Consider the following 14015-nt stretch of genomic DNA (forward strand, 5'->3'; position numbering starts at 1 on the left):
CCTTTCATGTTATTGAATTGCAAATGAAATGATCAAGTCAGCGCTGTTTTGTGAAGCCCTTCCTATTCTGGCAACCCCTCTGAGGGCTGCCTGGATTGGTGGGAGAGCTGAGCTTCAGGCCCCTGCGCACTTTGTCCACTATAGCTGTCTGCTGTGATCTGGTTTCCATATTAAATTTAGTGTAAGCTTGCCTCTGAAGAAAATGTTTTGCAGCTAAAAGCAAAAAGATATGGGGCCCAGATTGTGATTTCTCCCAGGTCTGATCCAAACCAGAGCCTGTGTCTAGTCACAGTAGATCACTTGTGTTATAGTTTGTAGGGCTTTTTACATTCTTCTAAATACAAAGTTATCATGTTTTGGTTTTAGAACTTGCTGTGGTCATTCAAACAAATATTTGCAAATTAGAGTCTGTTTGATTTCACTTAATTTAGCCTGTTAGAATCATTTACAACTATGGGAACATTTTCCACATACTACTGTTTTTACCTACTAGTTTAAGATGAAGTGCATCTGTCTAAGCAGTGCTCAAAAATGAATACCTAAATTGGTTAGTGGAGATTTGAAAAAGCAAAATAAAATGAGAAAGGATATGTGGCTTTTAATGAAGTTGCAAATATAACTAATGTGATTCTTTTCCTGAGGCATATTGTGAAGGACTAATATTGGGCATATAAAAATGCCCTGACATGGAAAAATAATAGGCAAGAAGAAAATAGATGTGCTTATACATATCCATCATGCTACAATCTTAAATGATTATTATAAACTGCTTTCTGTATGTAGTTTTTCTCTGTCAGCTCCACATTGAGTTGGATGTAATTGGCTTCATTCTTAATAACTTCCAATTTAACCTGCTCTTTGTCCTAATTCTGTTTATCCATAGTTGTTAAAGGAAAGTGAGGCATATCATAGTCTGATTATTAAGTCACATTCCTTGTAGCTGTTCACAGAGTAGCACTGGTACTAGATTCTATGTGGAGTGTCAACAAGCTCATGAAGAACTTTTGTCAACGAAAGAATAAGTTAAGCTGGGCAGCCTTGTTTCTCCTTCATATATCTGAGTTCCTCACCAGATTGTAATCTTTTGGGAGTGGTAGTTGACTTTTTAATTTCTATGTCATTTTCTTTTTGACATCAGTCCCTAGTATATGTTGTAGTTTTTAGTAAATCAAGTGTTTGTTGAATTAATCAGTTAAAGCTCCACTGTCAAAAATGTTTATGAACTGTAGTCATTTGAGATATCTCCCCTAAGGGTAGTGTTTGAGTAAAAAAGATCATAAGTCTATCATGTTGGAAGGATGAGTTGAAGTAAAACTATATTTTAGTACTAATTCATCTCCAGTAATATATTTGATGCCATTTTGACAAAATATCTCCTTTATAACATTGATTTTGATAGGATGGATTATATGGCCAAGGCTGTGGGCTTAGATTTTGAATTTCAGTTATTTTTCAACGTATTTTCTTCTTGTCTTCATTTTTGGTACACTGTTTTTCTCATTGGGTCTTCCACATCTGTATTTGTGTGGTTTGAATCTAGCTACTTATCGTTTCCACTTTAACAGACTTTAGCTACTTAGCAGAGATTATTTTTGGTCTGCAGCATAAAGGATTATGAAGAAACAGCTTCTCTGTCCTTCTGACATTATAGGACATCAATAGAGTTGGTTTAAAATACTTTTTTCCTATCTGCCTTCTATAGAGTATCTTCTGAAGAAAATGGTCATAGTTTCCACACACCTCAAAAAGAACGGCCCATTGAAGATGCCATTGCTTCTTCTGATGTTCTTGAGACTGCTTCTAAATCTGCTAATCCACCCCACACGTTTCAAGCATCAGAAGAGCAGAGTTCAACCCCAGCACTGGTGAAAAAGTCTGGCAAGCTGAGGCAGCAATTAGATGTGAAGGCAGAACTGGAGAAGCGGCAAGGAGGGAAGCAGCTCCTCAACTTGGTGGTCATTGGTAATGCTCTTTGTCCCTCTGGATCGTCAGCCAGCCATGCCTTAGCCTGCCCACTGTCTGGTGGCAGCATGGAAACTCTGAGTTTCTCCATGGGTGGAACAGACAAGAGAGTGAGGAGGCACAGGGCCTCATAATGCTTTCTAGTCACCTGGGGAGAGATAATGCCAAGTTACCAAAGAGGTCATTACACTTGATTGTGGGATTTTTCATTTTGTGAACATTTTGAAATTGGCATGTCTTGTTGACAATTTTAATTTCCAAAAATTTGAGAAATTTCCCCCCTCTGTAAAGAGACATGCTGTTTTTTTTCAATTAGATGTTGTAACTGTCATTTGATAAATATTGGTATTACTGTAAACCACTAACATGAAATATTGAATTACACATTTATGCAGTGCCTCAATGTGAACATCTGGAAATGTACTTGGTATTAATCCTGAATCAATTTTCTTTAGGTCATGTTGATGCTGGGAAAAGTACTCTGATGGGCCATATGCTTTATCTTCTGGGTAATATAAACAAAAGAACTATGCATAAGTATGCACAGGAGTCTAAAAAGGCTGGCAAAGCTTCGTTTGCATATGCATGGGTCTTGGATGAAACTGGCGAAGAAAGGGAAAGGTAGTCACTATATTTCAAAATTTTCAGTTTGAAGTCATACAGTCTTCTAAAATATGTGTGTAATATGTGTTGAATTTGTAAAACATAAATACTTTAGAGATTATTTTTAGAAAATAGCTTTTCTATTTTGACTTTTTCAAAATAGGGAAATATTTTGACTTTTTTTGTTGTAATCTACATACTGTTTTTTCTCTTCTGAATTTTATGAAATAGATTAAAAGAATGTTTAAAAGAAACAAAACAAAAGCCATGCAGAAAAAACAGTAAAAATCGTAAGCTAATTCTATGGGATAAGTTTCAGTTGTCACTTCCCAAAGTATTTGTCAAATTGTCTTGATTTTGAATTAAAATTATGAGTAAGACTTAATTTCATGTCATCTTACAAAGGAAAGGTAACTGTAGTAAAACCTCTTCTGTCTAGAATCTAAATAACCAGCAAATTCAAATTACCAAACAATTCATTTTTATACTGTATATATTATGTTTTTATGAGACAGTCAGCAAACAAGTAATTCTGTAGCTATAATGCAGTTACTCCTCTGTCTCTGTTACTGTGTTGAGTGCTAATTTTGGGAGGATTCTAGTAGACATATGCAGCTACTCATATACTCTGGCCAAAGAATGGTATTTCTTTTGAAGTCTTTTTAGAGTGACAGTATAGATCGTGTTAGGGTTATTAGGGTGGGAGAGCCAAAGGAGACCTTAAATAATTGGTGAAATGGCAGATACATTAACTGTGTCAAAATAATGACTCTTTACAAACCTGTAAAGTCCTGTGCAAGTCCTAAATTAACAAGGTGATTAAACTGTGTTCCCTGATGTCTTCAGTCTGATTATTGGAGAATATATCCGGATTTTCATGCCTTTTTAATGGGTATTTTCTTGCAGTCTTGGATAGTCTCCATTATAACATACAAGGTAACACTCTGTAAAGCAGGTCACAGTATTCCTTAGCTTTTCTGATATACCAGAATTTGTATCATAATGGTTTCTCTTTCTTTGTGGGTGTCTTTAGTTCTGGATAGTATCACAGACCTGTTTTCTATCCTAGTAAGAAAAATTAGCTGGACAGTTGCCATTTTTGGAAAACAATGGAATTGTATATATTGCATTATTAGAAGCCTAAATAATTTTCACCTCTCAGTTCAACAAGCACGTTATTAAAGTATGTGGCTTTTTAGTTTTCTTTGCATTATCTAATAAGCAGGTAAAGACTTTGAGAACAGTATAATTTAAGTTAGAATGGTTTACTTGAATTTATCTAGTATCTTAGTTGAGCTGGCAAGTGAACTAATAGTCTATTTGATTCCCATAATGGTCAGTCATTTTAGCTTTTTTGACAATACATCTATTGATTGGCTTTCATATTTTTGCTGCTGCCTTTTGCTGCTGCTAGTTCTTCATTGCTCAGCATGATGTAAGTTTTAGAATATTTCTTCATTCCATAGATAGCAGATGCTTCCAGGTACATGATGGGAGTTTTAGCTCACTACCATATGTTCCTTAATAGCATTTACAAAGCGTAATATATTGCTTATCCCACCATGTTAAATATTTGTATATCTCCTGTTCTTCTCAGATACTGAAGAACAGAAATTGGTAAATTGAGTGACATTTCATATCCTTAGGGTTACAAATTGAAATCAGAGCTAGGTCAGCAGAGTATACCCAGGTCAGTCTAGGGAGGATCTCAGAATAAGTCTTAGTTCACCATTGTTCTGAAGGTGCCTGCTGTCCCTAGATTATTTGGGAATTATTAAAGAGAATTAAGCATCACTTTGGCAAACTAGGACGGCCCATGCTTTCAGATTAAACTCAAATGGCTTGACTAGGGAGATCTACAGTTACCTTATTGCTCAGGCAAACCTATAGTTCATTATTCTAATTGTTGTACTCTTTTGGTAGTAAAAGGGAGTATTATTAGTCCTTCCTTCGGGTGATTTTGGGGCAAACCTAGTTAATTGCCACATGATTTCCCTGTCTAAATTCCTGAGGCCTAGAATGACTGAGTGCCTTTGTAGACCTTCCTTGGGCCCTTCTTTTACAGGTTAAGCATCCCTAATCTGAAAATATGACATTTGAAATGCTCCAAAATCTGAAACTTTTTGAGTGCTGACATGACATCACAAGTGGAACATTCTACATCTGATTTCATGTGACAGGTCACACAAAACGACTGAAAATGTTGCATAAGATTCCCTTAAGGTTATGTGTATAATGTGTGTATGAAACATAAAGGAATTTTGTGTTTAGATGTGGGTCCCATCCCCAAGATATCTCATTTTGTATATGCAGATATTCCAAATCAGAAAAAATCTGCAATTTGAAAAGCTTCTAGTCCCAAGCATTTCACTAATCTGAATCTACATTTTTGTGGCTGAAAAAAGGCACTGTGTTTGTCTCCAAGAAGAATTAAATGGGATACAAAGCAATCTGCTGTTCATCTATCTCTGATTTTAAAAATTAGGCATCTGCTTTGATACCTCGTGTTTTCTAAATATGTAGCATACTAACTAGCCTTGCAAATGTACATTTTATAAGCTCATTTCTATAATTAGTGAAGCATAAGCATAGAACATGAAGAAAATTATCTCTTGGTCGTGGTAATTTTTCATTTATCTTTTCTCATATGCAATATTTTTCCCCCATTTAGAGTTGTCCCCATGTATCTATCTTTCTTCACAATTTACACTATTTCTTACAAAACAAATAAGGTAATAGGGCATAACTATCATTTTTATTGAGCTCTTACTGTGTCCACCACTTTGTGTTAAAGCCATAAGGATGCACTTCTCTTATAGCAGAAATTCCAGCCCCGAGTGATAATTTAATTATTCAAAAATAATGGTCTATAAATACAATTTCCATTTTTACCTAAGAATGTAGATGGGCGTGTAGACTATTATTAATTTACTCTATAGCACTATTTACATAGTACATTCTAATCATGTTATGTTTTGTTTAAGGGGAGTAACCATGGATGTTGGTATGACAAAGTTTGAAACCACAACCAAAGTTATTACATTAATGGATGCTCCAGGCCATAAGGACTTCATTCCAAATATGATTACAGGAGCAGCCCAGGTAACTGCTGTTTTCTTTACTATAGTGTACTGATTGTACTTTACATAAAATTTCCTGATCCTGAGGTTGCAATTCTAGGATTTTAACTTTTGAAATATTTTAAAATTAGAAATTTTAATCTTTATAAAGCTTGAACAAGAAAAGAGCAATATTGTAGTTTTCGTGATCTTTTTACCTGTACTTTGTAAAACCTTTTAAAATTTCTCACAAAGAAACAAAATGTATAAATGCTATGAGTTTCTTTATCATAAAAGGAATGGTAAAGGACTTGATGAGTATAGCTTCATATTTCCTTTATTGATAAGTTGGCATGAATATTTCAAAATCTGCCTTATGTCTTTCAATATATTCAAGTCCTATATCTTTTTAAAGAGCTTATTTATGCAGAAATAATGAAGCTTGGGTATTTTTGCCCAGTGGTTTATTTACTTTCTTTTTAACGTTAAAAAAAGCATTGCAATTTGTAAATTACATGATTCTTAATAAGAATGCTGCAAAAAATCAAATACAATTTGCATTCATGCATCCCTTAATAATAAGGATATATTCTGAGAAGTGAGTTGTTAGGCAAGTTCATCATTTGTGAACCTATTAGAGTATACTTACACAAATCTGGATGATAACATCTTTTATACACCTAGGCTACATGGAACCTATAGCTCCAAAGCTACAAACATGTATAACATATTACTGTATTGAATACTGTAAGCAGTTGTAGCACAGTGGTAAATATTTGTGTATCTAAACTGATCTAAGCATATTATAGAAAAGGTACAGTAAAAATAGGGCATAAAAGATAAAAAATGGAATATCTGTGTAGGGCACTTTCCATGAATTGAATTTGCAGGACTGGAAGTTGCTCTGGCTGATTCAGTGAGTGAGTGGTGAGTGAATGTGTGAAGGCCTAGGACACGACTGTATATTTTACAAACACTGTACACTCAGGTGACACTACATTTATTTAAAAATATGTTTTTCTTTAATGGTAAATTAACCTTAGCTTACTGTAGCTTTTTTTACTTTATAAACTTTTAAATTTTTTTAACTTTCTAACTCTCTTATCATAACCTTTAGCTTAAAGCACAAACATGTTGTACAGCTGTACGAAAATATTTTCTTTCTGTATAGTCTTATTCCATAAGCTTTTAAAAATTATTATTTATAAATAATAATATTTATAAATTTTTTGTTTTACTTTTTAAACTTTTTTTGGTGAAAAGCAAAGACACAAATACGCACATTAGTCTAGGCCTACACAGGATCAAGATCATCAGTGTCACTGTCTTCCTCCTCCACGTCTTGTCCCACTGGAAGGTCTTCGGGGCAATAAGATGCATAAAGCTGCCATCTCCTATGGTAACAGTGCCTTCTTCTGGATACCTCTTGAAGGACCTGCCTGAGGCTGTTTTACAGTTAATTTGTTTTTTAATAAATACAAGGAATATATTTTAAAATAATTATAAAAGTGAAAAATAGTAAGTACATAAACCACTGTCATAGTTATTATAAAGTACTATACATAATTACATATGCTATATTCTTTTATACAGTTGGCAGCACAGTAGATTTGTTTATACCAATATCATCACAGATACATGAGTACTGCATGGTGCTATGACATTTTGGCGATTACGACATCACTAGGCAATGGGAGTTTTTCAGCTCCTTTATAATCTTACGGGACCACCATCGTATATGCGGTCCATGGTTGACCAAAAAGTCATTATGCTGTGCATCACCGTAACTTTAAATGATTAAAGCAATGAAAATAGCACTGCATATATAGGACATTCGTTTCTTTCATAATGGATGATTACTGGAAAACATGAAGAGTTAAAATAACTTGACTCTGTTACACGGCAAAAGCGTGACTTCAGGCAATTAACCATTTTCTGGGATCTACTCATTAAAAGGTTAATTTTTTGAGACAGGGTTTTACTCTGTAACCCAGACTGGAGTGCAGTGGCACAATCACCAGTCACTGCATCCACAACCTCCTAGGCTCAAGGGATCCTCTCACCCCAGCCTCCTGAGTAACTGGGACTGTAGGCATGTGCCACCATGCCTGGCTAATTTTTAAATTTTTTGTAGAGATGGGATCTCACTGTATTGCCCATGCTGGTCTTGAAATCCTGGGCTCAGCATTCCAACCACCTCAGCCTCCCAAAGTGTTGGGAATACAGGCGTGAGCCACTGTGCCCAGCCAAAAAGAAAATTTTAATGTGAAGATTTGTCAACCATAGAGGATATTGTATGAATACATTATAACATATTTGAAGATAAATAAGAAATTTTTGGTTCCATTTTAGAAAGTTGATATGTAATTTTAGAATATTAATTCAAGATTCATGGACTGAATGTGATAAAAGATTGAAATAAAGTAATTGTGACTATTAATTGAGCATCTGATATGGGTCAAATACTGTATTAGGTATTATATGCATTAAGTTTAATATAATCTTTATAACAACTCTAAGAAGTGTATATTATCACCATTTTAAATTAGTATACAATCATCCCTCCATATGCATGGGTTCTGCATTTATGGATTCAGTCAACTGTGGATTGAAAGTATTTGGGGGGGAAAATTCCACAAAGTTCTAAAAAGCAAAATTTGAATTTGCCGCACGCTGAGTACTGTGTTGAATCCATGCAAATGAAATGATGTGAAGGCATTGTATTAGGTGTTACACATAATCTAGAGATAATTTAAAGTGTGTGAGAGGAAGTGTGTAGGCTGTATGCAAAGGCTATCCTGTTTTGTAAAAGGGACTTAAGCATTCATAGATTTTGGTATCCACGGGGGTTTGGAGGTCTGGAACCAATCCCTCACTGATACTGTGGGAAACTAGTTTTCATTGCATTTACCAAAGAATACAATATAGTTTTGATTTCTCCTTATATGTGTATATGTATATGTATGTGTGTGTGTATGTCTGTGAGTCTTTTTCTTTTCTTTTTCATTGATTACTTACTGAATGCTGGCTGTGTAGCAAGCACTGAGGTAGCAGTGTGGGCATACAATGCCTACAAAGCACTGATAGTTTAATGAATGAGACAAACACCGGAACAAGCAGTTATAGTAAAAATGCTTTTGAATTCTAGAACCTTAGAGTGCATAGTTATTATAAAGATCGTTTATTCCAGACCCACGGATGGAGGCTAACACCCGTAATCCCAGCTCTTTGGGAGGCTGAAGTGGGCAGATCACTTGAACCCAGGAGTTCAAAACCAGCCTGGGCAACATGGCGAAACCCTGTCTCTACTAAAAATACAAAAAATTACCTGGGTGTGGTGGCAGGTGCCTATAGCCTCACTTACTCAGGAAGCTGAAGTGGGAGAATCACCTGAGCTCAGGAAGTTGAGGCTGCAGTGAGCCTGAGGGAAGGGAGTGAGACCCTGCCTCAAAAAACAAAAATCATTTGTTCCAAACTCTTTATGGAATTATGGTGGGAAAGGATTTTAGAGATCATCTAATTGAATTCCATTATGTAACAAATAAATAAAGAGACTCAAAGATGTTAAGTAACTTGCCGAATGTGCAAAATATTGCAGTGGGATTTGGGGACACAAAGAAGCATACAAGGCATGCTGCCTCACCTCAGGGAAATCACAGTATAGAAGATGAGACGTGAAGATGAAAGGCTAACAGTTGCACTCCAAGAACAGAGAAGATACACATTGTGGAGAGAGATCACTTTACTCTGCTTGATCATCAAAGGCTTCCTTGAGAATGCGTAGTAGGCATTTGGACTCCCAAAGACAAGAGCTGCTGCCTAGAAATAATATTAATAGAGAAATTGCCCAGAAATTTTTTGGAGATAGTAATAGGAAGATTAGGTAGAACATTTGTGGCCTTACGTATCTTAATGCCAATTCAATGAATTTTACATTTTAACCTAAGAAGGTAAATATAATTTTACAGTTATTATGAAAACCTAATGAGAAAAAGATTGTCAATTACTGAGCCTAGGACTTGGAAGTTCAGGTCTGGATGTTCTACATAAACTATATTTACTCCCTAGTGTTTCTATGAAGTAAGTAAGTTGATAATGCAGAGAGGCTAGACAACTTGCCTGAGGTATGGAGAACGGTTATTGACTACAAGCATGCATGAAAGAGCCAATTTTCAAATTGATTGTTTCAGTTTGTATGCTTATTCTTATCTAAGAATCCTTGATCAAAATAGCTGTATCATTGAGGAAATAAGTGTTCAGCTTTATAAAATATGAAGAATTGGAAGTGAAGATGGCACTTAAGGGTAGAGACAAAGCAGGAGTATTTAGGTACGAGTAAAAGGAAGCAGGAATAGTGTAAATTATCCCACCAAAGTATATGGATGGTACTTCAATTTAAATTGTAATATTCTGTTGTGAGAAAGTATCTGAGACATTCTTGACATATTTTATGACCATTTATTTTCCATTATGGTGAGGATTATATATTATATCTGAAATTCTTTAAAAACTGGAGAGCACAGAAATAAGGGGGTCATTGGGGAAGCAACAAAGAAACAAGCTGTTGTGGACTCTGTTCTGACCAGAAAGCGGGAGAAAATAATGTGGATGGAATATAAGAGGACCCTAGAGAGAAAGTGATTATTGTGTAACAGTCCAAGGTAGCTAAAGAAGGGAAGGGGAATGCCAGGTGTAGTCTTTGTTTCCTGGATTTCAGAAAAAGTGGATTTCTGTGACAAACAGGTATGCATACAAAGCAAAAGCTGTAAAAGAGAAAATAAAAGTGTTCTTTAAAAAATGCCCCTACAGTGCATTGACAGAAATAATTGATTAGAATGAAAAGGGGGAACTTCTGTGGTTGCTCAGACTGTCTGTTGCACATTTTAAAAGGCTGTATCCACATGATGCAAGTGGCATCAACACAAAAGAATAGTGGGAACCGGTAAAGTTAGTTTCAATAAGGCTAACAAAGAAACTGAACTAAGCTAAGGTTAGCTTTCTTCTTGTGTGGGGTGTGTAATTTGAGTCTGAAAGAAGTGTCTTTCTATCTGATTCACTAGATGGTCCACACAGGTTAGAAAACTTTGTTATACAAGGCTTTCTTTCAATAGCTGTAGAGGATGAATATGCTGCTTTTTGATAATTCATATATTTGCTATTTTTCTTCATTATAAACAATACTCTGATGAATATCTTTGTAGATCTATAATTATTTCTCTGGGATAAATTCCTAGAGGTGGAATTGATGGGAAGTAAAATATGTATAATTTTTAAGTTCTTGATACTTTTCGTGAAAATACATCTGTAAGGTGGTGCACCTACAGTCCCATAAGCAATATTTGAGAATGCCCTTCTCACCGCACCCTTGCCTACAGCAAATAATTTTGTCTTTTAAATCTTTAACAATGTGATTTGTAAAAATGGGAGAGGGGGAATATGTCAATGTGTTTTTATTTTACTTTTTAAAAATTTTGGTTTCTACTGAATTTGAATTTTTTTCATGTTTGTTGACCATTTATATTTCTTTAGCAAATAGCTTGCTTGTATCCTTTAAAGCTATGTCTTCTTGTTTTTTTGTAAAGACTCTATAGAGATTATAACTTTTACCTTATGTGTTACTAATGTTTGTCCCTCCCTGTTTACTGCTTTTTGTTGTTTTGAGACAGAGTATTGTTCTGTCGAGTAGGCTGGAGTGCAGTGGTGTGATCTCGGCTCACTGCAACCTCTGCCTGTCAGGTTCAAGTGATTCTGATACGTTAGCTTCCCAAGTAGCTGGGACTACAGGTGTGCACCACCACACCTGGCTAATTTTTGTATTTGTTGCAGAGATGGGGTTTCACCATATTGGCCAGGCTGGTTTTGAACTTGTGACCTCAGGTGATATGCCTGCCTTGAGCTCCCAAAGTGCTGGGATTACAGGCATGAGCCACTGTGCCTGTTTGCTGTTTATTTATGTTTTAATTTTGTTTATACTTTTCCTCCTTTGCTTAGATATTTTAATTGTTATGTAATCAAATATGGACATTTTTTGTTCTTTATGTTGTTATTTTTGGTGACTTTTATTTAAAATTTTAATCCATCTTTGGGAGTCTTTTGTTTGATTTGCTTTGATGGGGGTAGTTAGGGTCTTCCTTTAAAAATTTGACAACGTAATTAATTGAATAATCTGTCCTTTGAATTAAAATGCTGAAACATTTTTTCTGGCTTCGATTATTTTTCTTCTTTAGGCGGATGTAGCTGTTTTAGTTGTAGATGCCAGCAGGGGAGAGTTTGAAGCTGGATTTGAGACTGGAGGACAAACACGAGAGCATGGACTCCTGGTCCGTTCTCTGGGAGTGACGCAGCTTGCTGTTGCAGTTAATAAAATGGATCAGGTATTTAAGGGCTTTGTGAAGATTTGTTTAAGATGCTAATTAAGATGTTATTCTACTCATATAGATGACCTCAGATGTCACTAGTGTACATTTTATTAGTCAGTTGAATTTAAAAATAAATTCTCTGTTCTCATCTTAAATGAGGTGCTAGTAATTTTTAAGCAAGAACGTGTCTTATTTTCAAAATTAATTTTTAAAACCTAAAAATTGTTTTAAATTATAAAATAATAGATGTTTATTATAGCAGAATGAAAGTATAAAAATCAGAAATAAACCTATATTTCCAATTCTCCTTCCCACCCAGAAACTTACAAGATTTCATTTTGTATATTCATCCAATTTATTTTTATAGATAAGAATCTTTTTATTTACAAAATTGTGTTATCTGTTTTATCATCTTCTTTTTAAAAAGCGATAATTTTCTTGTCTTCTTGTGCATGTTTCCAAGTAATTAATAATCCTTAGATAAAGAGGATATTGTTTTTATGACTGAATTCTAGCCTATTTTAAATATATAATTTATTAAACATTTACTTTTGAACATTTCCTGCATATGTATTTAGAAATGGTTCATTCCATGGAAATTTCTGGTCTTAAGGGAATATACCTTTTAAGACTTGCTGAACATGATTAAAATGCCCTTGAGCAAAATTCTGGTTATTTACTTCTGGCACATATGGTGTATTTACTTTTCTAAACTCTTATCACCACTGCTGTTATTACAAAATTGGTTTCCCAATTTATGTATAAAACATGATTCCTCTTTTTTAAAACATTTACTGTTCTGTGAATGTTCGTATTTAAATATGTTTTGTATATTAACAATTTGTTTTTTCTTTTGGGAATTATTTATATAATTTCCTCATTTATATAACTATTTTTTTCTTATCGGTTTGTAAACATACTTTATTTATTAAAGTTATTACCCCTGCATCCTCTCTTAGATATCTTTTCCAATTTGTTATTTTGCTTTCTGTTTATGGTATGTTTTGGACACACACTCAAGCTTATAAATAGTTCCTTTTGACTTCTGTCTATGCCTAGGTATTTTCTTTTTCTTTTTTTTTTTTTTTGAGATGGGGATCTCACTCTGTTGCCCAGGCTGGAGTGCTCTGGTGCCATCATAGCTTACTGCAACCTCAATTCCTGGGCTCAAGCAGTCCTCCCATGTCAGTCTCCCTAGTAGCTGGGTCTACAGGTGTGTGCCCCATGCCTTGCTAGTTTTTAATTTTTTTGGAGCAATAGTATCCCACTGTGTTGCCCAGGCTAGACTGGAACTCCTGACCTCAAGCTATCCTCCTGCCTCAGCGTCTCAGAGTGCTAGGGTTATAGGTGTGGGTCACTGCACCCAGCCTGCTTAGGTATTTTCTTACCCTGGGATCTGATTCACCCACATTTGCTATTAGTTCCTTTATGGTATCATTATTACATGTACTTTTAATTTTTTCCCAGCATTTGACCATGAAAAATTTCACCATAAAGAAAAGCGAAAAAAAATTTTACAGTAAACATCCATATTATACCCACTTGTTAAGATTCTGCCTCATACTTGATCACATATTGGTTTCTCTATCTACTTCTTTATCCATCCATTAATCCATTTCTTTGGCATGCATTTCCATGTAAGTTGCAGACCCCTAAATACTGCAGTGGCATGTCATTATCCAGAGTTCATATTACGTATACTTTTTTAGTCTATTTGGCTTGAGGGGAGTGCCGATTATTTTATTTTGTTCTAACAGTTGGTCCAAGCAAAAGTGAGTAAAATACTCACTTTTTCTCCCCAAATTTGAAATCACTTTTAGCATACATAGAAAATTCTAAATGTACGGGAGACTATTTCTAGGCTTTCTGTTTTACGAACAATTACTTTTAGATCATATTACTAGCAAGGTTTGATATTTTGTGTTTTGATTTTAATAGATTTTATATTTATATTTGATATAGTCTTGAATATATTTCATTGCAGAAATTTAAATTTTATGTATCATGTTCTGAAGCATAGTTTTAAAAATAA

General features: G+C 34.8%; 1 protein-coding gene across 2 annotated transcripts in view; it reads left to right on the plus strand.

The window, feature by feature from the left end:
- HBS1L (HBS1-like translational GTPase) overlaps positions 1-14015 on the plus strand; it is a 93483-nt gene that overhangs the window by 57245 nt on the left and 22223 nt on the right. For both annotated transcript variants that reach the window (XM_011962115.1, XM_011962116.1), the window contains 4 exons: positions 1703-1962; positions 2418-2583; positions 5550-5667; positions 11852-11998. In XM_011962115.1, coding sequence (XP_011817505.1) covers positions 1703-1962; positions 2418-2583; positions 5550-5667; positions 11852-11998 — 691 coding nt within the window. The remainder of the gene's footprint in view (positions 1-1702; positions 1963-2417; positions 2584-5549; positions 5668-11851; positions 11999-14015) is intronic.

The sequence above is a fragment of the Colobus angolensis genome, unplaced genomic scaffold (genome assembly GCF_000951035.1).
Source record: "Colobus angolensis palliatus isolate OR3802 unplaced genomic scaffold, Cang.pa_1.0 Scaffold58, whole genome shotgun sequence".
Classification (NCBI taxonomy): Eukaryota; Metazoa; Chordata; class Mammalia; order Primates; family Cercopithecidae; genus Colobus; species Colobus angolensis.